Raw genomic sequence first — 24,075 nt, 5'->3', positions numbered from 1 at the left:
GAGAAACCCGGATGTTTGGCCCAAACTAACTTCCGGAAGCTGGGGACGTGGACGGAGGTGGGGCAACGTCTCGCGATATTTAATGCTTTAGGAGGCGGAGGGTTGCCCCAGAGACCGAGGAGTACTACTGGAACGCACGCGCTCCTGAAAGTCTCGTGGAGAAACTCAAGATGGCGGCTGCCCAGGCGGTAGAGGAGATGCGGAGTCGTGTGGTTTTAGGGGAGTTTGGGGTTCGCAATGTAAGTCTAATAGCATTGAGGTGAGGAGTAGGAATGAGAACGGAACAGGGATAGGGTGGGGATCGAAGTGGGGATGGACTTGGCTTCTCTGCAGTTTCGTGGACAGATGAGATTCCTTTTTACTCTAGGTTCATACCACTGACTTTCCTGGTAACTATGCCGGGTATGATGATGCCTGGGATCAGGACCGTTTCGAGAAGGTGAGTTGGGCCGAAGGTGTCTGGAGTGGGTATGAGGGCTGCTGGAACGTGTGATCTGAGGCAGCTTGTGATTCAGACGCTGTTCTTGGGGATCGCTCCATTCATAGAACGTTTATTGAGCAATGTGTACAGGCCAAGTCAGACACGTTTCTAATCTGTTTTACGAGGAAGACGATGTTCTTTCTTGTTGGGGAGTAGCGCACTTAAACAATTCTAGTCCAATGTAAATGCGGTTGATAGAACGGTGGGGATGGGGTGGCAGCATCCTGCAGAGGCGCTTAAGTCTAGACTGGGAAAGGGGACGGAGGTACATTTTCATGAACGAGGTGACATCTGAATTGAGGCTCGAGTGAGTAAAAGCCGAGGACAGTAAAAGGTGAAGAGGGCAAGAGCTAACTTACAAAGGCAGATGTGAGATGGGCTGACAATGTCCTGGCTGGTCATTATTACTAGAAAGTGTGCTAGCAAGAGTGGTAGACAAGATTGGAGTGCATTTTATCCACTATAGGTGATGGGGAGCTTTTGAGGAGTTCTTCAGGCATGATCAGATTTGCAGCCGTTGATGGCTGTGCAGATTGAGTTTGAAGAGGATCATACCCAGCAAGCAGATCTGCTGGATTGTATAGGCGAGCTAAGAGTGAAGGCATGAATTTAAGACTGATGGTGGAAATAGAGCACTGAGGGCATGGCAGGTAAATTTGTGATTGCTTTGATAAAATGACCTTCTGGCTTGAGGAATTGCTTTGATGGATGGTGGTATCATCTACTGAAATGGTTGGGGAACAGGAATGATGCCTTCAGTTTCCTGCATGTGGAGAAGCCAAGCAGGCCAGTAGATTATGTTTGCAATTATATCAGAATTGAGAAAATTTGGGGACTTGTCTGAAGTAGTTGCTGAAACCCTGAATGTGATTGAGGTTATCTGGGAGAGAGATAAGACTCTGAGAAAAAGTAACATTTAAGGGGCGGGTGGAAGATAGTGAAATTAGAAGGAATCCTTAGGGAAGGAAGAAAACAATATTGGTGCTCAGAAACCAAGGAAACAAATTGAAAAAGGAGGGATTTTTTTTTTTTTAAATTAATAATGTCAAGTGCTACTAATAGTCAAGGAAAGGATTGCCTAGAATCAACTGGACTACACTGTATGGAAGTTTGTTTTTTAGGGTATCATCTGTGGATGGTTCAACTGGAAGCCATATTGCATAGGGTTTTCACTTAATGGAGGACAAAACCAAAACAACTTTTGAAGAAACTAAAGGATGGTTTGGGGGAGGATGAATATCTAATGAGGGTCATCTGGGTAGAGGGAGATATTTGGATGAGGGAAGTATCCAGGGGAAAACATAAGTATAAATAAGCAGGATTCACTTCTAACATTTTTCCTGTCCCTCTAGAATTTCCGTGTGGATGTGGTACACATGGATGAAAACTCACTGGAGTTTGACATGGTGGGAATTGATGCAGCCATTGCCAATGCTTTTAGAAGAATTCTTTTAGCTGAGGTATTGGCAGGCATGGTAGCAAAACTGGGGTTGTGTGGGAAACTGTATTATTACCTTACTTGTAGAATTCTCAAGCTGTCCCTCCCCTTATTTCCCCTAGAACTGTGCTGAGATTTTCTTTTCCTTTGTAAATGTAAATTTCATTAAGCATTCTTCTAGGAAGGGTTCTCTATCTTAGGAAGTAGGAAGTTGTCTGTTGTACAGGTGATTTTTTTTTTTTCCTTGAGCAGGTACCAACAATGGCTGTGGAAAAAGTCCTGGTATACAACAACACGTCCATTGTTCAGGATGAGATCCTTGCACACCGCCTGGGGCTCATTCCCATTCTTGCTGATCCTCGTCTTTTTGAATATCGGAACCAAGGTGAGGGTTTGAGAAAATGAAATTTTGGGAGAGTTGGAACTGGCTCTCTTGAATAACCTAGAATTAGACTGCCTAGGTTCAAATCCTAGACTGATTACTGTATGACCTTGGGCAAATTACTCATCTTTGGGTAACATCAGTTTTCAACTGAAGACACTTGCCCTTGCCTTCCAAAGTTTGTCAAGAGGATTAATATGAAAAATGTATGTAAATCCTGTAGCATAATACCTGATACTCTTAGCTGTTCAGTAGTAAAAAGAGCTGCCTCCTCCATTTGTTCAGGAGATGAAGAAGGCACAGAGATAGACACATTGCAATTTCGGCTCCAGGTCAGATGTACCCGGAATCCCCATGCTGCTAAAGATTCCTCTGACCCCAATGAACTCTATGTGAACCACAAAGGTGAGCCAGTAGGGTGAGGAAGAGGACCCACCTGCTGGTGGGTTCTGGTTTCAGTGGCTGGGGTCTTCTGACGTGTTTTCTTTAGTATATACCAGGCATATGACATGGGTCCCCTTGGGGAACCAGGCTGACGTCTTTCCAGAAGGCACTATCCGCCCGGTACATGATGATATCCTCATTGCTCAGCTGCGGCCTGGCCAGGAGATTGATCTGCTAATGCACTGTGTCAAGGGCATTGGTGAGAACCCTATGGGCCTACCCTGGGTTTGATTATAGTGGCACAAAGTGTGATGGGAACTGAGTTGAGATGTTGCTGACAGGCAGAAAGTCAATAGGTTTGTCTTATCAGTGGTTCAGGAGAATGAAGAAAGGTTTCTGAAGATTGATTCTCCTCAACATTCCAGGAAAAGATCATGCCAAATTTTCACCAGTGGCAACAGCTAGTTACAGGCTTCTGCCAGACATCACTCTACTTGAACCTGTGGAAGGGGAGGCAGCTGAGGAACTGAGCCAGTGCTTTTCACCTGGTGTTATTGAAGTACAAGAAGTGCAAGGTATGGTGTTTGGGATGCTGTTCAGATGAGGATCTATTTTCTTTTGAAACTGACAAAAAGAAATAAAAGCTTTGGACCCTAATAGACAAAGTATGACAGGATTTGTTTTCATTAGGTAAAAAGGTGGCCAGAGTTGCCAATCCCCGGCTGGATACCTTTAGCAGGGAAATCTTTCGGAATGAGAAGCTAAAGAAGGTTGTGCGGCTTGCCCGTGTTCGAGATCATTACATCTGTGAGTAAGAACTGGTGGAGTGTATGCCTGTGGATACTTTTTATTGCTATAGTTTCCTTTCAGAGTCCATATGTGGAATTTAGAAATAATTTATAACAGCTTCCTAAAGAAAAGTCCTGCCTGGGCTGAAGTAGTGTTTCTTTGGTTCCCAGTTTCTGTAGAGTCAACTGGAGTGTTGCCACCAGATGTGCTGGTGAGTGAAGCTATCAAAGTATTGATGGGCAAGTGCCGGCGCTTCTTGGATGAACTAGATGCAGTTCAGATGGACTGAAGTTTGGACCAGAAATACTGGGATGTATGGAGTTGGATGCTCCTGGATTCTGACCTGCCCCAAGGGGACTACTATACTCAGTGTGACTAGGTCTAATTCCAGCTTTATTTTCCATCAGTATATTTTGTTAAATGTGCTACAGAATGAGACTTTATGCCTTTGTAAGGCCTTTGATGTAAATAAATTCATGTCCAAACAAAATCCTTTTTTTAAGACTACTTCTTGACTTTGAGTCTCAAGGTATGGGGCCTCATCTCAGAACAGGTTTGGTATTTAGCAATCAAGAACATTGGATTCACTGCCAATGTCAGTGCAAGTTAAGGCCAAGTTTTTTTTGGTAGTACTGGAGATTGAACCTGGGGCCTTGAGTGTGCTAAGCAGGCACTTTACCACTGAATTACATTCCCAGCCCTTGAAGCCAAGTCCTTTTAAAAACTTCCTGCTGGGCGGACCTGTAGCAGCTCTCCAGAATGAGGTAGGAGGATTGTGAGTTCAAAGCCAGCCTCAGCACAAGTGAGGTGCTAAGCAATTCAATGAGACCCTGACTCTAATTAAAATACAAAATAAGGCTGGGGGTGTGAGTCAGTGGCCGAGTGCTCCTGAATTCAATCCCCAATACCAAAAAGGCCAAACTGAGGTGCTTTCTGCGGGCGCAGTCAAACCTTCTGTACAGAAGGAACCAGAGTGAATATGCCAAATTTACCTATGTCCTGGATTACCAGGCAAGTTCCTTACAGAAAAAAGGGTTGTCCATAGCAGTTCAACTGAACTATGTTGAAAAAACCAGGGTCAGTCCCAGTAGCCACACAGGAAAGGGAATGGTGCCTAGAGATGGCCTAGAAAAAGACAGTTTCCAAATTGGCATACTATTTTAGAAAGCTTAATAATAGACCCATCAGTCACAATTTTCTTCCTGTCTAGTTCCCCCTACAGGATGCTCAATGAAGATGTTAACCCTGGAACATGTCACTGGTTTAAAGACCAATTTGAAAAAGGCAGATAGGGCCCTTTCTGTATGAAATTGAGATTTTTACTGACATGCAGATGTGCTTTAGAGTTAAACATTTCTACAAAAAGGTTCTATAAACAATAGAAAATTTCTAGCATGAAGTCACAGAATGTTAAAAATATTACAACATAATAAATACAACTGTACCCTCCACAGCCCCAACCAAATAGAGTAGGCAGCAATCAAGTTTGGAGGGAGATATTCTTTGAGATCACCTTCACAATCAATAGAAGCCCAAAGCACCTTGCAGAAAAAGGGAACAGACTTGTGCAACAGAGACACCATGTGACACTCTTAAGTTCCATTTTCCCAGCTTTGCTTCTCTCCAACCTTGTAGTGCCTGTGACCTGCCCCAGCTAAAAGCTGCAGGCGTCTGTCTACTCTCTCACTGAAACCCTAATTTGTGAACTGGATGGATGGCAGGCCTGTCCTGTGCAGAGCACATAGGCATTCTGCTTTCTATATGGATCAAGGCTGCCTTGTGATAATTACTTCAGGGGGTGGGTCCCACATCCACATTTCCCTCTGCTTCCAGGGCCTTCCAGTGACCTATAGGATGGACTCAGTACAGGTTGTGATAGATACAATTTCTTTTTTTTTTTTTGGTACTGGAGATTGAACCTGGAGTGCTTTACCACTACGCCACATTCCCAGTCCTTTTTTCCCCAATTTTAAGACAGGGTCTCTCTTAAGTTGCTGAGGCTGGCCTCAAACATGTGATCCTTCTGCCTCAGACTGCTGGGATTACAGGCACATACCACCCCACCTATGTATTCTTTTGGAAATGACCCTTGAGAAAAGCAACCAGGGGCGTGTAAGACCACGAGATTTTTAAAGGCACCTGGGACTCAGCTAGTCCTAGAAGGAGACCAGTGGCTTTGCTAGCTGCTTGTCACAGATGTTAAGTCTAGTTGATCTGGATTATCCTTGGATGACAATGGTGTCATGTGACACTGAATAGGGTACTGTGGCTCTAATGCCTGAGTAGACCCAGACACTGCGGAAACCCTTGAGTCAGGGTCATTTGTGAAAGGGCGAGATGTGTGAGCTTAAGGGGGGATATTAGCACTAAACCTTACCCAGCCTTGGTTCCTGGAGATACTACACTTGATATTGTGCCCAGACTTTAGTAGTAGCCTGTACTATGGATCCCATTGGGTGACCAGATTCTTGATCAAAACAAAGATGAGAACTGGCCAAATTCAGCTCAGTACTTAGCACCTAAACCAGACATGCCACTGGGTGTGTGGAAGGGTCCCTGCTAGCCCAGCAGCAAGGGGCTTTGGGATGTAGTGGTCCAGGAGAAGCTCTCCGGCACAAGTGGTTGAGGGCTGAGCCCTGGCTAGGCACAGCACCCCTCGTTCCCATTTGCTTGGGTATGCTGCATAGGGGTGGGAGGGCTTGGGGAGAAGGGCTGCTCTGCTCTAGCTCTTCTTGAAAAAGCCAAAACTCCCAAATAGGATGGGAACGTCTCGACAGAATGGCGTAAGCCCTGACTCCCTTTCTTGATAAGTAGAATAACTTGTGGCCCTGCACAGGGCCCACTCTTCTTCAGCTGCAGACCTGGATCTGTCTCCAGGCTGACCATGGTGGAAAGTGAGGTGGCAGTGCAAGAGGGGCCTAGAGATCAGCTATGAAGGGGGAAGAAGAGATGACAATAAAGGCCGAGGAAGGATGCCCAGGAGCTTGATTCATGGTTCAAAGATGGTAGCCAGGCTGCCCCCCTCATTGTCCAGCACCTCTGTCTCCAGCATTGGCTTTGTTTTTTTGAAAAGCGAGGGAAGATTCTTAATGTGAACTTCTTTTCGGAATTGCTCTCCCAAGGGTTTCTGTAGAAAACAAATGAGAAAAGACTAATACTGGGCCTGGATAGTGGGTTAGAGAACATCCTATCATAGTGGTCAATGACTACAGTTGGATTATGGTTACCTACACATGTGTTCTAAGAAGACCACAAACAACCTTGTAAGGTTGGGAATACTGATGGAGGTGCATAACCTACCCCGATGCAACCAGCAATGAGGCGTTTGAATTGGTCCTTCCGTCGCTTGTCAGCCACTTTCTGTAGGGAGGGGTTCAAAAGTTTGCAGTCAAACTGGTCCAGAGAGTCCTTCTGTATTTCTGGAATTTGCTCCATCACAGCTCTGATCTCCAAGTACCTGGGGCGCTAAAAAGTGGGGATAAACTCACTTGATGTAAGTTTGGACCCTGCTACCCCACCACAATGGCAACACTAGCAATTTGGCAGATATCTACTTTTAGGATAAGGCCCACAATCCTGGAAATAGGCTGAGTGAAAAAGCCACAGATGCCTTGTCCCCATGCTCTTGCCACTCACCAGTGCCTCATATATCTGGAATGCCAGGTGGACCAGGGAAGCCATGCACCCGTCATGCTGCCCATGTGTCTGTAAACCTTTCAGCACACTGGTGAAAAGCCACGTGACGGCATCTGCGAGCAGTGTCCCTGACAGCACCTGGGGAGACAGCTGTGCTTAGGGCCTTCTCTGAAGGTCCCAACTCCCCAATTCTTCCAACTGATTCAGTCAATCTGCTTGACCCACACCTTATGTGATAGTCAGGGAAAAGGAGTGATTAAACATACTTGTTTGAGGAGAGGCCAGCAGAGCTGTGTGGTTGTCCTCTGACAAGAGAGAGTATCCTTCCAAGACAGTGAATTGAAGGCTGTGATTAACAGTGCTGTGCAAACATCCTGAACAGGAAAGGAAGGATTAATATGGGAAAATAAGCACAAATTCTTAGACTTTTTATACATCAGGAGCTGTTTTTTTTTGGGGGGGGTGTATGGGGGTGGGCTACTAGGGATTAAACCCGAACCTGGGTGGCTTAACCACTGAGCCACATCTCTAGCCCTTTTTATTTTTTATTTTGAGAGAGGGTCTCACCATGTTGCTTAGGGCCTCACACTAAATAGCTGAGGCTAGCCTCCTGCCTCAGTTCCCTGAATTGCAGGGATTAGATTATAGTCATGTACCATCATGCCCAGGAGTTAAAATTTTTAATAGGTAATCATGAAAATATCGAAGCTTTACTGGGTTTTACTTTTGCTTATCAGGCAGTCAAAAACAAAATGACAATATGGCAGATGTAGTGTAAGACAGAGACAAAACCTTAAGCCTGGGGGAGGCTAAACACAGGGATTTTGAAACAATATGCCTATTTTTCTGAGAGCTTTAGGCCAGGGTGAGACAGTGGCATCACCTATCCCCTCCACCCACCTCATGCTTCATCAGACATTTTCCCAGGTCTGTAAGCTCCGCCATAGCTGAAGGGGTTACCTCTGTGGCCATCATCTCCTCATCTGTAAGCAGAGCAGAATGTTAAGCTCCATCTTTTCACAACACAGAAGAATCCTGTTCTGACAGAAGCCCAAAAAGCAAAGTTGAGTGTACTGGACTGGCTGATGCTTAGTATTAGGTCACCCTCAGCCGAGATGGAAGGATTAAAAAAGCCCAAGCCCATGGCAGGTCTGGAGATGCGTCTAGCTGTGCATGTGAGAAACTAGGGAACTGCTGGGCAGTAACCTAAGCTGCAGATGCTGAAGATCTTTATTGCTGAACAACATGTAAGCACCCACTGTGAAAGGCACTGATTTAGTTGCTGGGGATATAAAAGGAATAAGATAGAGTCCCCTCCCTAATGGGAATTTACATTCTCATCAGGGAGACAGGTTATAAATGAATACATAAAACACAAAGATAGGTAGTGAGAAATGCCATAAAAAATACAGGATGGCCGGGTTTGCTATTTTTGATAATCTGATCACAGAAGACTTTGAAGAGGTAACATCTGAGCAGAGACATAAGTGAAATAAGAAAAGTGGCCATGTATACAACTGGAAGAAAATAATTTTTGATAGAGGAAACAGTAAGTGCAAAAGGCTCTGCAATTGGATTATGCTGGAGAAAATACAGCACAAATGCTGGCACAGATTCAGTTAATGATTACATTTCATTCTCATCAACTTACTAGGGAAACAGTTTATACAGGAACTGAACTGGTTCCAAAGAACAATACTTAGGAGTCTAAGAGCAGACCTTTGAGGTCAGGCAATAGGTTCACTTACCATCTCCATCTGTAGGGGGAGCAGTACTGTGGTCAGCACCTTTCTTTGATACACAGCAAACCGCTGAAGCAAGAAAGCAGGGGTTATTGGGTGAAGGGAGGGTTATATCTTACCACTGGACAACAGTCACTTTAGGCCAACTGGTCCCAAACTGTCTCTGGCCAGGTGAAGAGGGGAGGAAATAGGGTACTGTCCAAGGCACAAAAATCAGATTTACCAAGAGAAACAGAGGCAATCTTACGAATTTGTTTCCCTACCCAGAATATGTTCTGGTCCCCTTTCAAATCCAATCATCTGAGAATAAGTGATGAGGATAGACGACTGATGATACATCCCTGGCCAAAACTTTGGGTCACCAATAAATCAAACGATCAACTACTGTTTCCTTCAACATTTCCAAAAAATGGAAAAGAAAGTTAACAACCTATAAAATTTTCCCTATTTCGACAAAGTTAGGAAGTTATTCCTAACATTAATCCAAATTCCTCCTATTTTAAACCACTTCTTCATATTTTGGACTTGGTATGTTCAATTCACAATTCATAAAATGTCCTTAGGTTGACTTAAGGACTAGCTAGCTTCTATCTAGCTAGTCATTTCTTACCAACCTGTCAGTATTGCTGCAAACCTGAATCTTTGCATCAACCTAGCCTTCACGGGGATGGTTGAGTGAGGAATTCTTTTTCCAGGAAAATTCTCCTCTACTACCCCTGGTTCCCACATGCCACTTACTGATTAGGTCCATGACTTCTCGGGTTAACATCCTCACCAGTTGTTCCTCCAGCATTTCTTGAGACTCTGGGTTTTCCTCCACAGTTTCATCTTCTCCACTGCCCAAAACAAGAGAGCCAAGTTCCATAGGATTGTAAAGAGGGAAGGACAAAGCAAGCAGGGATCCTCTCCAGACCTTCTGTGCCCACTTCCTTCTCCTGGATCCCTTTGGGTCTGTGTTCTATGAACATGTTGGGAATGGACAGCAATGACCCACTGAGGGACATTATTATTATTACTTGTGACTCTGTCCAATTAGAGGATTCAGGATGATCAAAATCCTAAGTACCTAAGGTAAAGGGTTGGTCTCAACCTATCCAGACAAACCATCTACCACCTAGGCTGAGAATGACCATAACCCACTGCTATTTTAGATCTGGGTCAACAGAATCCCTGCCCTTTTTGTTTCCCTACCCAAACCTAGCTTCCAGTTTACCCCTCAAGGAGTATGGGTATTCCTTACCATAGTAGGCTCCTCTGGTTGATGACTTGCCATTTCTGGGAAAGCCTCTGGGAAAACACAAAGGATGTGAGTACTAAGGCTGGGGAGGGCCTTCGAACACACAAAATCTAAATTCTACTTTTTTTTTTTCTATACTAGGGATTGAACCCAGGGGTGCTTTACCACTGAGTTATACCCTTAGTCTTCTTTATATTTTATTTTGAGTCAGGGTCTCACCAAGTTGCTGAGGTTAGCCTCAAACTTGTGATCCTCTTGCATCAGCCCCCCCAAGTTACTGGGATTATACGCATGTACCATTGTGCCTCACTACAAAGTATTCTTTTTAACACATTTAGCCAAGGATGATTCTAGTACTATGGTAGAGACTCCCCCCCGCCCTCACCATAAGGTTACAAATATGGTTTCTGTAACCTCTCTTTTTCATGATGAGGGGCAGCCTATCAAACACCTTTATTTAGAAAAGATTAACATTATTTTTGGAATTCCTGGGCTTCTGGACACCTGTTCTCTGTCCAGCAGGCCTTCTTGCTGAATTCCAGGGTAAGAGACCCAGATGCAGAGGAAGCATTTCCCTAACCACCTCTCCTCAGTTAATAGGCAGTCAGAAGCAGAATCTGCATCATGGGCAACTAAGTCAGTCTACTACTCTGATGGCTGCTCAATCCATTTCAGCAACAACAGTCCACTGTGGTAGGAGCTCTGTGCAGCCTGACAGGGCTAGGAAACATTTTTAAGGCGCTCCTAACTGGTAAGACTCAGGAGTGGCCACACATCCCAAGAGTACTCTTTGCCCTCTTTTCCTGACCTATCTCTTACCATGTGGAGGTAGGTGAAAAGAGGTCCAAGGATGGGAGATACCAGGGCTTCATAGTGCTCTGGGGCACAGAAGAGCACCAGAGGCTTCACAAACACCCGTGCTGAAATAGGTTAAGAAGTTTTGGCACATGAGCTCAATCCCTTACCTGCTAGGCAGTGGGTTGCACCCCTAAAGTATGTACTATGCCAAGAACATAATAAGGAAAAGTGTTAATAAGGAAAAGTCTTAGGCTTGGGTGTAGCTTAGTGGCAGAGCACTTGCCTAGGACCCTAAGGCCTTAAGTTTGATCCCCAGTAGTGCAGTGAACAAAACGGGAAAAAAAAGCTTCATGCTCTCCTAAAATCCTCAGCTGCATTGATACTCAATTTCATTATGTTTTTAGTTTAAATGTTCTTTCTGTCCCAACTGGGTTAACCAAAAGGAAGGATGGGGGGGGAAAAAAAAAGGTAAGGACATCCTTGTAATAAAACTTCATCATTCTTATAACTTTAGGGGAGAAATACAACAGCATAAAAAAAGGGACTGGCTGGGTGTGGTGGTGCACACCTATAATCCCAGCTACTTGGGAGGTTAGCTTGAGCCCAGGAGTTCAAGGACAGCCTGGGCAACATAGCAAGACCCTGTCTTAAAAAAATAAATAAATAAAAGGAAACACCTGACAAGAAATGGGAAGGGAAAGATTTACCCCCAAGGAAAAACGCCTAAGACAGAGAGAGCTTTTAAGATCCCCTTGGACACCTTCATATTTTTCTTGCTATTTACTTAAATCTTTCTTTCTTTAATAAGATTATGACGCACTTAGATAATCACATCTCTTCCTTGCAATTGCTTTGGTTCCTGTCTCCAATTTTCTGACCTGTTGGGTTATCTAGGGACTTTTGAAAGGATATGAAGCATGGGTCTGAGTCGGTAGTCAGGAATATTGTTCAAGTTGACGAAGGCTGAACCAAGGAGCTGGGTGGCAAGATCCTCCACGGTGTAGAAATCTTGTTGCATGGAAGGGCCTGCCTTCCCTAGGATATGGAAACTGTAAGGCAAAATCATTGGCAATGACAAATGCAGGATCTGTTATTGTCAGTACTGACTGCACCAAGAATTTCATTTTTAATACAGTTAGATTTCTAGTAGAAAAGCAGTTGTATTTATTCCTTAAGACCTCACATGTGCGAGGCGAGTGCTCTACCGCTGAGGCACAACCCCAGCCCCTAGACTGAATATTTCATCAAAGAGTGAAAATAGGGCTGGGGCTGTGTCTCAATAGTACGCACTTGTCTGGCATGTGTGAGATACTGGGTTCGATTCTCAGCACCACATATAAATAAATAAAATAAAGGTCTATCAACAACTTAAAAAAAAAGTGAGAATAACTCCCCCCCTCACACTCCCTGCAAGGAAGCAACTCAAAAGCAGACCCAGCATCCATTTAATAGATGTTGGTAGCCAAAATCAATAGTAGCCTCATTACTATTAAATTGTGGACTTAATAATGGAGGGACTCAATTGTTTGTGGATTAGACAAGTGGTTAACTGAGGCCAAAGTCCTAGGTGTGGTGTGTTTGAGAGTCCCATTCCACAATCAGGACCCATAGACAAAATCCTGTTGACAAGTAGATTGTACAAAGTGAGGGATCTAAGCAAATGCAACCCCACCAATCTATCTTCTACTTGGGTCTCACCATTTTATCTCACCAGAAGCATAGATATGTTAGGCATTAAACATCAACTCATGGTTAGGACCATGAGGCTTGGGTGACAGGAAAAGCAGGCTGTTCATTTTGATTCAATAATAGAATCATTAATTTCCCTTCAAATTCTTGCCTTACCTTACCTATACCCTGGAATTCTAGATCAGAGGTCTAACCCAGCGCCATTCCTATAAAATTAATGTTTCAGGAAGAGAACATAGAGAGACAGCATTGGTTCCTTACCAGTTTTCATAAAGGGTGCTGAAGAAACGCTGCATTCTTTCCAAGACTGTTTTATAGACAGGATAGTCATTGAGTTCCAAGAGAGGTTGAGGTAATCCTATAGAGAAAGATGGGCCAGGAACATGCTACTCCATTACCAGGAGTCTTAAATAGCCAACACCCTACAGCAAGCATTGGAGGTGCTAAGAGTTTTCCTAAGGGTAGGTGATTAATTACACTCTCCTGGTAGGAAAAGGTGGATGCTATTTAAGTACACAGGACTTGGTTTTCCCAGATGGGTCTGGCAACAAAACACACAGTCACAATGCAAAGGGATCTCTCTGTAAAACACTGGGTTGACTGCCCACCCCAAGCTGGTGAACCCCCTTTTTCAAGCAAAAATCTTATGCAAAAGCCCAAAATGTACAGCAAAAAAAAAAAAAAATCCATTTATCTTGGTATAATAACTGCCTTTAACGATAAGCAGCAGCAGTTTTATATTTCAAGTCATAGTCAGAAGCTACCAGAGGGAAGCTTCACCCAGAATTTGTCCACTCTACTCTATCTGGCTCGATTTTTATAGCAGGAGTCCCTGGCTTAACTTGTGTAGTAGAATAGTGTGTCTGTGTGTGGGGTGGGGTGTGTGTGATGTAAAAGCTTATTTTTATATTAATGGCAATATGTCTTAAAAGTTCTACTCTAACTAGTACCTGCAGAACAGACCTTAAGTGTGGTGGAACTTAGGGGAAAAAAAATCTAGAACCATCTGGCCAAGGCAGATAGATAATGAGCTCTTGAAAAACAAAGTAACATCATTTCTTTGGTCACTTCACAGCCAAGGAATACTCATTGATTACTTGACCACAACCAGACTCAAGGAGGGGTTATGGCTGGGAACAAAGAGAGACTGTGAAGGCTGTGATGGTGACCCAGCCTGAAGCTTCAGAAATAGGCTCAAGGTTCATAAAATTCTGATACCTCTAACTCTAATTTCTAACCACATTCCCAGATTTGCTCTGTGTCCAGCTATGAGTTATCCGTCTCTACCTTCTGGACATACCAAGCTCTTTCCTGACTGCCTCAGGCTCTTGCACTGCATTGTCTATCTGGAATGTCCAGCATCTCCTTTTGACCCATCCAAGTTAGCTCCAACTCATCTTTCAGAAACAATGGGAAGCAACTTCTGAATTCCCTGAAGACTGGGTTAGGTCTCCCAATAAACACTCTCAAAAAGCCCTGCTACTTTCCTTCATAGTAAATATCACAATTATAACTGTATAGCTAGATTTATGCTAATGTGCTGATGCTGAAAACGAGTTGAAGTAATATCCTAATTAAGGTAAAAAGTGGAAAGCATGGTTTCGAATCTACTCTTAAAAATTTTTTGATTATAAGGATGGATTGTGGCTCAGCGATAGAACACTCGCCTAGCACATGCAAGGCACTGGGTTCGATCCTCAGCACCATGTGAAAAACAAATAAGTAAATAAAGGTATTAAAAAAGTAGCCGGGTGAGGAGGCGCATGCCTGTAATCCCAGCACCTTGGGAGGCTGAGGCAAGTAGGATGCCTTATCTCTAAATAAAATACAAAAAAAGGCAGGGGATGTGTCTCAGTGGTTAAGTGCCCTGGGTACAAAAAGTGAAAAACAATTTTTCTGATTACACATTAAGTGTGTGTGTGTGTGTGTATGTATGTGTGTATGTATGTATGTATGTATGTGAAAGGAGGAAAGTATACTAACATCTTTTGGGTTAAAAGCCATGGTACTTATAAAACTGACAATTTCCTGCTAGCTAAATTGAAAGAGAAAAAAGAAAAGAAAATTTTGCCTGTGAAGATCTCTATGCTAAAATGACATGAATATACTTGGTCTTATACAGCCTGCAGGAACTCCACCAATGCATTTTTGAACAAATAATAGGTGGTCAAGGTAGTGTCAGATAGTGATACATAAGGTACACTGAAGCTGCTTCAGGACCCCATTACAGACAAGATGATCTTGGTAGGGGAAAGGGTTAGATTTCTTACCTAAGATAGCAGACTTTTCCGCTTCAAGCATATCCAGAGCCTTAGTGAAAGGCTCTGCCATTTTGGCTAGCATTTCTGGTGCATACAAAGTATTGTGGGTTCTGAAAGAAACAGGGTGCAATGTGAATATTTCCTAGTCTATTGCAGAAGAGAAGTGGAGTTCACCTTGTAGATCCCCCAGTGACACTTCTCCATTGGGGTTAAAAAATAGAAAGTAGGAACACTTGGGTGTCTCATGGAGAAGGGTACCGATTTGAAGCTATTAATTGCAGACATATAGTATACATCACCTAAGATATATTAACATAAGAACCAAAACCTGAGATAGCAGGACAATATGAAAGCTGAAACTTGAAAGCCTACTTCTTTTAAATCCAAGATGATCCTCTGGCATTTTCAGATTTTCTGATGAGCAGTAGATGAAATTTTAGTGACACTGTAGGTTCATAAGCAGGACAGCAGGTGGTAATATGCCCCATTTCTCAATGCTCTGCCTCCATTTTTTCAATAACATGAACCTGGAAATAGCTGTTTCAGCCTTCTGAGGAACACAATCTCAACGCACAAGCCTGTTTCCCACCCACCAAAATAACTAACTCGAGCAATTATAGGCTTTGTTTAAGGAGCAAGGGCTGTAGATACTGCTGTCCATAGTACTCCCTTCCTGCCCATAGCAATGGTCCCACTGAACAATTGACAGCCAGAATGAGTGCATAACTACCTGTGTTGTTTTAAAGGTAATTATAAAACATTTTAAATATGTAGAAATGATAGACACTAGTCATGTGCTACATAATGACATTTTGGTTAACAAGATACCATACTTGGTGCTATTAAGATTGATTATAATGGAGCTGAAAAATTCATATCATCTAGTGATGTGGCTATTATATGACATCATAGTGTTACTCATGTGCTTGGGGTGATGGTGTATAAAAGAACCTACTATGATGTCAGTCATATAAACAACTATGTACAGTAAAATACTTGATAATAAGTGACAATTTTATTAGTTTATGTACTTATCATACTTTTTATCATTAATCATTATTTGAGTGTACTCATTCCACTTGCTAAGAAAAACAAAAAGTGAACTGTAAAATAGCCTCAGGTGGGTCCTTCAGGAGGGATTTCAGAAGGCCTGTTATTACACATGACAGCTCCATGTGTCACTGCCGCTGAAGACCTTGCAGTGGGGCAAAATATGGAAGTAAAAGACTGATGCTACTGATTCTTTGTAGGCTTAGACTGATGTGTGTTTGTGTCTTTGTTCTAGTTTTTTGTATGGTGACAGGTAATCATCTAATTGTCCCTCTACCCAACCAAGTCAACATACATTAAAGAATACATCTTTTTTCCCCACTGACTTACGTTACTTTAGTCCTACATCAATATGTAATACACGGGAGTCTTTTTAGACAATTTTACTTTTTTTCCCCCACTTGGTACCAGGGATTGAACCTAGGGACGCTTTATCACCAAGTCACATCCCTAGTCCTTATTTATTTATTTTGTAAAAGGTCTTGCTAAGTGGCTTAGGTTGGTTTTTTTAATCTTCCTGCTTCAACCTCCTGAGTCGCTGGGATTACAGGCCACTGCACCCAGCAGCACTTCTACTTTTATGGTGAATCCACCCTCACCTATGAAGGATTACTACTAAAAAACTGAATTGGTATCAGATCAATTATCTAGACCAGAGGTCACACAGTAAATATTTTAAGCTTGGCCAGCATTATGGTCTCTGTCCTTCACTACTGAAGCACAACAGCAGTTACAGAAAATAAGTAAATGAATGGGCACAGTATATTCCAATGAAAATTACAAAACACACGGAGGCCTAGGCTTGGCCCTTGGGCTACAGAATGTTAAGCCCTCCTGTAGACCAAACTATTTTTTTATAAGAAATATAAATAGAATATGTCAAACAATACTACAGAGATGCAATCAGTTAAATCCAATTGGGAATACAATATAAGTATACTGTTTTTCAATAAATAAATCGAAGAAATGGCACTGAACTTATGGAGACTTAAGAGACATATCAACCAATACCGTGTATAAACCTTGCCAGGTATGGTGTTGCACACCTGTAATTCTAGCTACTCAGAAGGCTGAAGTAGGAGAATTGCAAATTTCAGGCCAGTCTGGGCAACTTGACCTTCCCTCAAAACAAAAAATAAACAGGGATGAGGGTTAGTTCAGGGATAGTGCCTACCTAGCATGCAAATCTCAGTACTGTAAAATAAAACAACAAAACCCCTATAAATAAACTTTGTTTGGATTTTGGGTCAAAATAAAAACATTATGGGGATATTTCATGATACTACTGTTAATATTTTAAGTTTTTATTTTTTTTGGTACTGGGGATTGAACTTAGGGGCACTGGACCACTGAGCCACATCCCCAGCCCTATTTTGTATTCTATTTAGACAGGTTCTCACTGAGTTGATTAGCATCTCATTGTTGTTAAGGCTGGCTTTTAACTAATGATCCTCCTGCCTTGGACTGCGGAGCAGATGGGATTACAGGTATGTGCCATTGTGCCCAGCAAATATTTGTAAGATCTAATAATAGAAATGTAGCTGGGTGTGGTGGCATGTGTCTGTAGTCCAGCACTCAGGTGGATCACTTGAGCCTTCAGAGTTCCAGACCAACTTGGGCAACAGTGAGGCTTCATTTAAAAAAAAAAAAAGGCCAGACAAGGTGGAGGCGGCACATCCTTGTAATCCAAGCCACTCTGGATGCTAAGGCTAGAAGATCACAAATTCAGGGCCAGCCTGGGCAACTTAGCAAAATTGAATTGAAGGGCTGGGGATGTGGCTTAAGCGGTAGCGCGCTCACCTGGCATGCGTGCGGCCCGGGTTCGATCCTCAGCACCACATACAAACAAAGATGTTGTGTTCGCCGAAAACTAAAAAATAAATATTAAAAAAATTCTCTCTAAAAAAAAAAAACAAAAAAAATTGTATTGAAATTATTAAAAAAGGTAAATTGGAAAAATATTAAAAACAGGGAGGATGTAGTTTAATGGTACAGTGCTCCCGGGTTTAATTGCCAGTACGGGGGTGGGATACGAGGGCTGGAGAATGTGGTTACATTAAAAGACATTACTATATTATTAGATTTCTATTGCTAGCTTCTAACCTAGAATTTTTGTTGTTGTTACCAAGGATTGAACCAGGGGCACTTAACCACTGAGCTATATATCCCAGCCCTTTAAAAATTTTAAATTTCGAGACAGAGTCTCACTAAGTTGCTTAGGGCCTTGCTAAATTGCTGAGGCTGGCTTTGAACTTGTGATCCTCCTGCCTCAGTTGCTGGGATTACAGGCACGCACCACAAAGCCTCGCTCTAACCTAGATATTTTGCATGTGTGTTCACAAGTGTTGAAGGCCTGTAATTTTTCTCTTTGTTACTGCTAATGTTTGAATTTGGTATCTAAATAAATGAACCTTATAAAATGAGCTGTGGGACACTCCATTTTTCTATTCTCCAATTTACTTCCTGTCTCTATGGATTTACTAATTTAGATACTTGATATAAAGGGAAGTATACACATATGAACTTTGTGTCTGGCTTTTTTCACTTAGTATACTTGTTTTAAGGTTTATCTGCATTACAGGAATTAACTGGTAATTAATTTCTTATTATGGCTAATATACTATTACATAAATATACCACACTGTGTTTACCCAGTCCTCCATGGGTAGATATTTCAGTTGTTTTCAACATTTCACTATTATTATAGTGCTACTAGAACATTTGGTCAAGTATTTTGAGTACTTGTTTGCAATTCTCTTGGTTGTATATTTAGGAATAGAATTGCTAGGTCATGTGGTAATTCTGTATAACTTTTTGAGGAACTACCAAACTTTTCCACAGCAGCTGTACAATATAACATTCTCACCAGTGATGTTATGAGGGTTCAAATTTTTCTATATCATTGTCAACATTTGTTATTTTCTGCATTCATTATGGAGATTAAATTCTTTTTCAAAAATATTTTTTTAGTTGTTGATGGACCTTTATTTTATTTATTTACATGAGGTGCTGAGAATTGAATCTAATGCCTCACACATGCTAGCACTCTACCACTGAGCCACAACCCCAGCTCCGAGATTAAATTTTTATCAAATGAATGATTTACAAATATTTTCTATTCAGTAGATTCTTCTCACTTTCTTATGTCCTTTAAAAAGCTTTGAATTTTTGCCAGGCGTGGTGGTGCACTACCTGTAATCCCAGCAGCTCGTAGGCTGAGACAGGAAGATTGTGAGTTCAAAGCTAGCCCCAGCAAAAATCGAGGTGCTAAGCAACTCATCAAGACACTGTCTCTAAATAAATTACAAAATGGGGCTGAGGATGGGGCTCAGTGGTTGAATGCCTGAGTTCAATCTGGGGTGCCAAAAAAAAAAAAAAAAAGCTTTGAATTTTTTTTTTTTTAAAAAATTTTTTAGTTGTAGTTGTCAATACCTTTATTTTTATGTGGTGCTGCGGATCAAACACAGGGCCTCACATGTGCTAGGTGAGTGCTCTAACACTGAGCTACAACCCCAGCCCCAGTTTTGAATTTTTGATCTATCTATTTTTTCCTTCCCTTGTGCTTCTGCTGTCCTATTTAGTAGCCAAATGCCAAATCTAAGACTGGGAAGATTTACCCTTGTGTATTCATCTAAAGAGTTTTATAACAAAGATATGAAAAATTGTGCTCTGTATGTGTAATAAGAATTTTAATACATTCCGCTGTCATGTATTACAAAAAAAATTTAAAAGAGTCTTATAGTTTTAGTTCTTGTATTTAGGTCATTGATTCTGAGTTAATTCGCACATATGGTTTGAGGTAGGGGTCCAATTTCATTCTGTTACACATGGATATTCAGTTATCCCAGCAGAATCTTTCAATTCTGAATGTCCTGACACCCCTATGAAGAAACAATTTTATATAGATGTATGGGTTTTTCTCTGGATTCTCAATTCTATTCTTTTGGTCTATGTCTATTCTTATGCTGATATAACACTGTTCTGATTACTGGAGCTTTGTATTAAGTTTTGAAACGAGAATTTTACTTCCCTGAACTTTATCCTCCCTTTTCAAGATTGCTTTAGCTTTCTGGGGTCCCTTGCAATTTCTATTTATTTATTTATTTGTGGCCAGGATGGCCTCTCTGCCTTAGCCTCCCAAGTAGCTGGGATTATAGGCATACTTTTTTTTTCTTTAAAGTGATACTAGGGATTGAACTCAGGGCATTGAGCTATATTTCCTCCCTCTCACAATTCCTTATGAATTTGAGGATCAGTTTTTCCACTTCTGCAAAAAGATGCTGGAATTTGAATAGTGATTACTTTTATTTTGCAGGCTGCTTTGGGTAGAATGCCATCTTAACAATATTATCTTCTAATTCATGAATATGAGACGACTTTCCATTTATTTAGGTCTTTTTTAACTTCAGCAATGTTTTATAGCTTTCAACATGTAAGTCTTCCATACCCTTGGTTAACAAATTTACTCCTAGGCATTTTATTATTTTAAATGCTACTGTAAATGGAATTATTTTCTGAGGTTTTTTTTTTTTTTAAATAATTCCTTGCTGATATATAGAAACACAACTGAGCTGGGCATGGTGGCTCACTTCTGTTATTCCAACAACTTGGGAGGCTAAGGCAGGAGGATCATAAGTTCAAGGCTAGTCTCATCAATTTGGTGAGACCCTCTCAAAAAGAAGATATTAAAAAAAGGGCTGGGATGAAGTTCAGTGGGAATGTGCCTTGGGTTCAATCCCTAGTACTAAAACTAACAACAAACAAAAAACCCACATCCATCTTGTATCCTGAAACTTTGGTGAATTTGTCTCTTAGCTCTAGTAATTTGGTTGGGGGTGAGGTTGGAGGACTGTTCCATATCTAAGATCATGTCATTTGTGAATACAGTTTTACTTTTTTGTCCATTTGGGTACGTTATTATTTTTTTTCTTGCCTAATTGCTGAGACTTCCAGGACACAATGCTGAGTAGCAGCACTGAAAATGGGAATACTGTCTTGTCCCTGAAGGTAAAGAGAATAATTTTCAGTCTTGTAACACTGAGTGTGATGTAAAACATGGACTTTTTCATACAAAAAAATTTTTTTTTGGCTGTAAGTATAGCCTAGTAGTAAAGCTCATGCCTAGCACATGCTGGGTCCTGCCCTACCATAAAACAAACAAAACAACAAAAAATGGTACCAAAAAAAACCCTCCAAAAAACCGTGTGTGTGTGTGTTTGTGTGTGTATATTTTTTTCATGTTGAAGAAGTTCCGTTCTATTCCTAATTTGCTGTTTTTATCACAAAAGAGAATTAACATTTTCAAATGCTTTTATTTTCTGTGTTGAGGTTTTAGTTTGATTCCTTTGTTCTTATTAATGTAGCATATTATGCTAATTGGTTTTTGTATCTGACCCACACTTGCATCCCTGGGATAAATTCTTCTTGGTCATCATGTGTAATCTTCTTACTATACTGGTAGATTCAGTCTGCCAGTATTTGTCCAGGTCACCTAAAACTTTGCCTTACCCTTTATCTCCTGCTTATGTGGAGCCTTACTATTGGTAAGAGGTGCCTTTATTGGCAGGATGCCAGTAGTACTGGGAATTAAAAGCCTAGGGGTGCTCAACCTCTGAGCTATATCCTGGCCCTTTTTGTTTTACATTGAAACAAGGTCTAAGTTGCCAGGTGAGCCTTGAAATCCTCTTGCCTCAGTCTCCCAAGTTGCTGGGATTACAGATGTGTACCACTGTGCTCAGTTGGTATTTATTTTTTAAAACTCCTAACTGCCAGCTGGGTGTGGTGGCACATGCCTGTAATCCCAGCAGTTTGGGAAGCTGAGGCATAAAGATTACAAGTTCCAGCCCAGCTTGGGTAACTTAGTGAGACCCTGCCTCAGAAAGAAAAAAAGAAAAGACATAAAGGACTGGGGATGTAGCTCAGTGGAAGAGTGCTGGCTAACTATGCACAAGGCCCAATATTCAATCCCCAGTACAGCAAAACAAAACAAAAAATTTAAAAAGTAGTTTGCTATTTTTTTGGTTTCAAAATTCTGATAAAATTAGTTCTTCTAAGAAGAAATTAATAATTTCAAGTCTGACAGAGACTAGTCACCTACTTTTATTCTTTTAATTTAATATCATTGTGACCTCAAGATACAAGTTTTTTGGGCTGGGGATGTGGCTCAAGCGGTAGCGGGCTTGCCTGGCGTGCGTGCGGCCCGGGTTTGATCCTCAGCACCACATACAAACAAAGATGTTGTGTCCGCCGAAAAACTGAAAAAAAAATATTGAAAATTCTCTCTCTCTCTCAAAAAAAAAAAAAAAAAAAAAATACAAGTTTTTTTTTTTTTTTTGTACCGGGAATTGAACCCCGAAGTACTTTACCACTGAGCCACATCTCTAGCCCTTTTTATTCTGAGACAGTGTCTCACTAAGTTGCTTAGGGCCTTGTTAATTGCTGAGGCTGACCTCAAACTTGCAATCCTTCTGCCTTAGCCTTTGGACTTGCTGGGATTATAGGGGTGTGCAACTATCCCTCCCTCCCCAAGCTCCTATAGTTTCCATAATAAAAGGGTTCACCTACCAGTATGTCAAGAGAATCTTGTATTCTTTATAGCTTCTTCCTTCCTCTTCTTCAATGACATACAACCACTGTGGCTACACCTCTACTCATAAGTGGTGGCAGAACTCAAGAGTATAGAACACTCAAATAGGAACATATTTCAGTAGTATTTAGGCTCCCCTTGCCTGATACCCTTCACCCAGCAATACCACGTTCCTCCTAATGTGGAACTTGGTATTGCCTGGCAAAGGAAGGGACATTTAGATAATAAACATTTTCTAAACTCCACACCTTTTTGAAATATTTTTAGTATCACCAGCTAAGAGTATAATAAGTAGGCTAATAAGACTTTATGTATATTAAGCATACAATGTAACAAACTTCAAGAAAACAGAGGAACTATTATTCTAATAGATAATGATAACTCATCTTTTGAAAAACAGAGTTCATCTCTCATAACTGTCCTCTGTCCAACCCACTGGGCACAGCACTGTCCAATGGGAAGTCATGTAAATTATTTCAAAATTTCTATAACTACATTAAAAAAGTAAAAAAGAAACATTTTATATAAGCCAGTGTGTGTCAAAAACATCATTTTAACATTTTACCAATATAAGAAATTATTAATGATACTTTACTTTTTTTTTTTAAACTAAGATTTAGAAATGTGATATTTTATACTTAAGTAGCTCATCTCAATTCAGACTAGCCAAATTTCAAGTACTCAAGAGCCTCATGTATGTATCTAGTACTTTCTATACTGGATAGTGTTACCTTTAATTTGTCAGACTATTTGATCTGTGAGTATGTGTGTGGTGCGGGGGACTGAAATCAGTCTGCACATGCTAGAGAAGCACTCTACATTCCCAGCCCTTATCGGACTATTTGACACTGGAAGTGCTATCAATACCTTGTCACGTATTTCAAGAAAGCAAACTTTTCTCTGTTAAAAAAAATAGTAATCTGGGCTGGGGCTTCAGCTCAGTGATAAAGTGCTCACCTCGCTTGTGGAAGGCACTGGGTTAGATCCTCAGTACCACATAAAAATAAATGAAGATATTGTGTCCATCTACAACTAAAATAAATAAATAAATAAATAAATAAATGGTGCTGTGTCCACCTACAGTTAAAAAAATATTAAAAAAAAATAGTAGTCTGGGGTGGGTTGTAGCTCAGTGGTAGAGTGCTTGCCTCCATGTGTGAGGCACTGGGTTGGAACCTCAGCACCACATAAAAATAAATAAAATAAAGGAAAAAAAATTACATAAAAGAGTAGTAATTTAAAACTCACTTCTCATGACTGGTGGAAAATATAAATTAATATAACTAATTTGGAAAACTAGTTCTATTGGTGATGTGCCTTATAAACTGGGAATTCCATTAGTATGTGCTTACCCCAATAAATTATGTATATACGTTTACTAAGACTTTATAAGAATGTAATTGCAACACAATTTGTAATGTTAAAAATCTGCCCTCAGGGCTGGGGATGTGGCTCAAGCGGTAACGGGCTTGCCTGGCATGCACAGGGTACTGGGTTCGATTCTTAGCACCACATAAAATAAAATAAAGTTGTTGTGTCCACCAAAAACTGAAAAATAAATATTAAAAAAAAAAAAAATCTCTCTCTCTCCTTAAAAAAAAA

At 41.2% G+C, this 24,075-nt stretch overlaps 2 protein-coding genes across 4 annotated transcripts in view; one reads left to right on the top strand and one right to left on the bottom strand.

Annotated features, from left to right (window-relative positions):
* The first annotated feature begins 39 nt into the window (after nucleotides 1-39).
* On the top strand, nucleotides 40-3,964 carry Polr1c (RNA polymerase I and III subunit C). 2 transcript variants are annotated; one of them, XM_027950523.3, is made up of 9 exons: nucleotides 40-239; nucleotides 368-439; nucleotides 1,834-1,941; nucleotides 2,172-2,304; nucleotides 2,587-2,706; nucleotides 2,792-2,944; nucleotides 3,111-3,260; nucleotides 3,376-3,492; nucleotides 3,645-3,964. In XM_027950523.3, exons 1-9 carry the CDS (start codon nucleotides 171-173, stop codon nucleotides 3,761-3,763), a joined length of 1,041 nt encoding a protein of 346 aa, XP_027806324.1. In that variant the 5' UTR covers nucleotides 40-170; the 3' UTR covers nucleotides 3,764-3,964. The 2 variants fall into 2 exon arrangements, with proteins under 2 accessions (XP_027806324.1, XP_027806325.1); XM_027950524.3 differs by lacking the exon at nucleotides 1,834-1,941.
* Nucleotides 3,965-6,442: 2,478 nt separating this feature from the next.
* Xpo5 (exportin 5) overlaps nucleotides 6,443-24,075 on the bottom strand; it is a 46,158-nt gene continuing 28,525 nt past the window's right edge. For both annotated transcript variants that reach the window (XM_071613360.1, XM_071613361.1), the window contains exons 21-32: nucleotides 14,847-14,947; nucleotides 12,838-12,934; nucleotides 11,801-11,936; nucleotides 10,909-11,007; nucleotides 10,093-10,139; nucleotides 9,591-9,688; nucleotides 8,859-8,921; nucleotides 8,011-8,093; nucleotides 7,377-7,484; nucleotides 7,111-7,248; nucleotides 6,775-6,939; nucleotides 6,443-6,601 (exon numbers count right to left, since the gene is read on the bottom strand). In XM_071613360.1, coding sequence (XP_071469461.1) covers nucleotides 6,464-6,601; nucleotides 6,775-6,939; nucleotides 7,111-7,248; nucleotides 7,377-7,484; nucleotides 8,011-8,093; nucleotides 8,859-8,921; nucleotides 9,591-9,688; nucleotides 10,093-10,139; nucleotides 10,909-11,007; nucleotides 11,801-11,936; nucleotides 12,838-12,934; nucleotides 14,847-14,947 — 1,273 coding nt within the window. In that variant the 3' untranslated portion in view covers nucleotides 6,443-6,463. The remainder of the gene's footprint in view (nucleotides 6,602-6,774; nucleotides 6,940-7,110; nucleotides 7,249-7,376; nucleotides 7,485-8,010; nucleotides 8,094-8,858; nucleotides 8,922-9,590; nucleotides 9,689-10,092; nucleotides 10,140-10,908; nucleotides 11,008-11,800; nucleotides 11,937-12,837; nucleotides 12,935-14,846; nucleotides 14,948-24,075) is intronic.

The sequence above is a fragment of the Marmota flaviventris genome, chromosome 6 (genome assembly GCF_047511675.1).
Source record: "Marmota flaviventris isolate mMarFla1 chromosome 6, mMarFla1.hap1, whole genome shotgun sequence".
NCBI classification, from domain to species: Eukaryota; Metazoa; Chordata; class Mammalia; order Rodentia; family Sciuridae; genus Marmota; species Marmota flaviventris.
The sequence above is the reverse complement of the archived record's forward strand: the minus strand, read 5'-3'. Positions and strand labels throughout refer to the sequence as shown.

Excerpts from the sequence above, each read along its gene's own strand:
- Polr1c (XM_027950523.3), top strand. The coding sequence starts at position 171 with ATGGCGGCTGCCCAGGCGGTAGAGGAGATGCGGAGTCGTGTGGTTTTA. Across the intron at positions 240-367 it reads GGGAGTTTGGGGTTCGCAAT|GTTCATACCACTGACTTTCC; the intron begins GTAAGTCTAATA and ends TTTTTACTCTAG. Across the intron at positions 2,707-2,791 it reads ACTCTATGTGAACCACAAAG|TATATACCAGGCATATGACA; the intron begins GTGAGCCAGTAG and ends TGTTTTCTTTAG.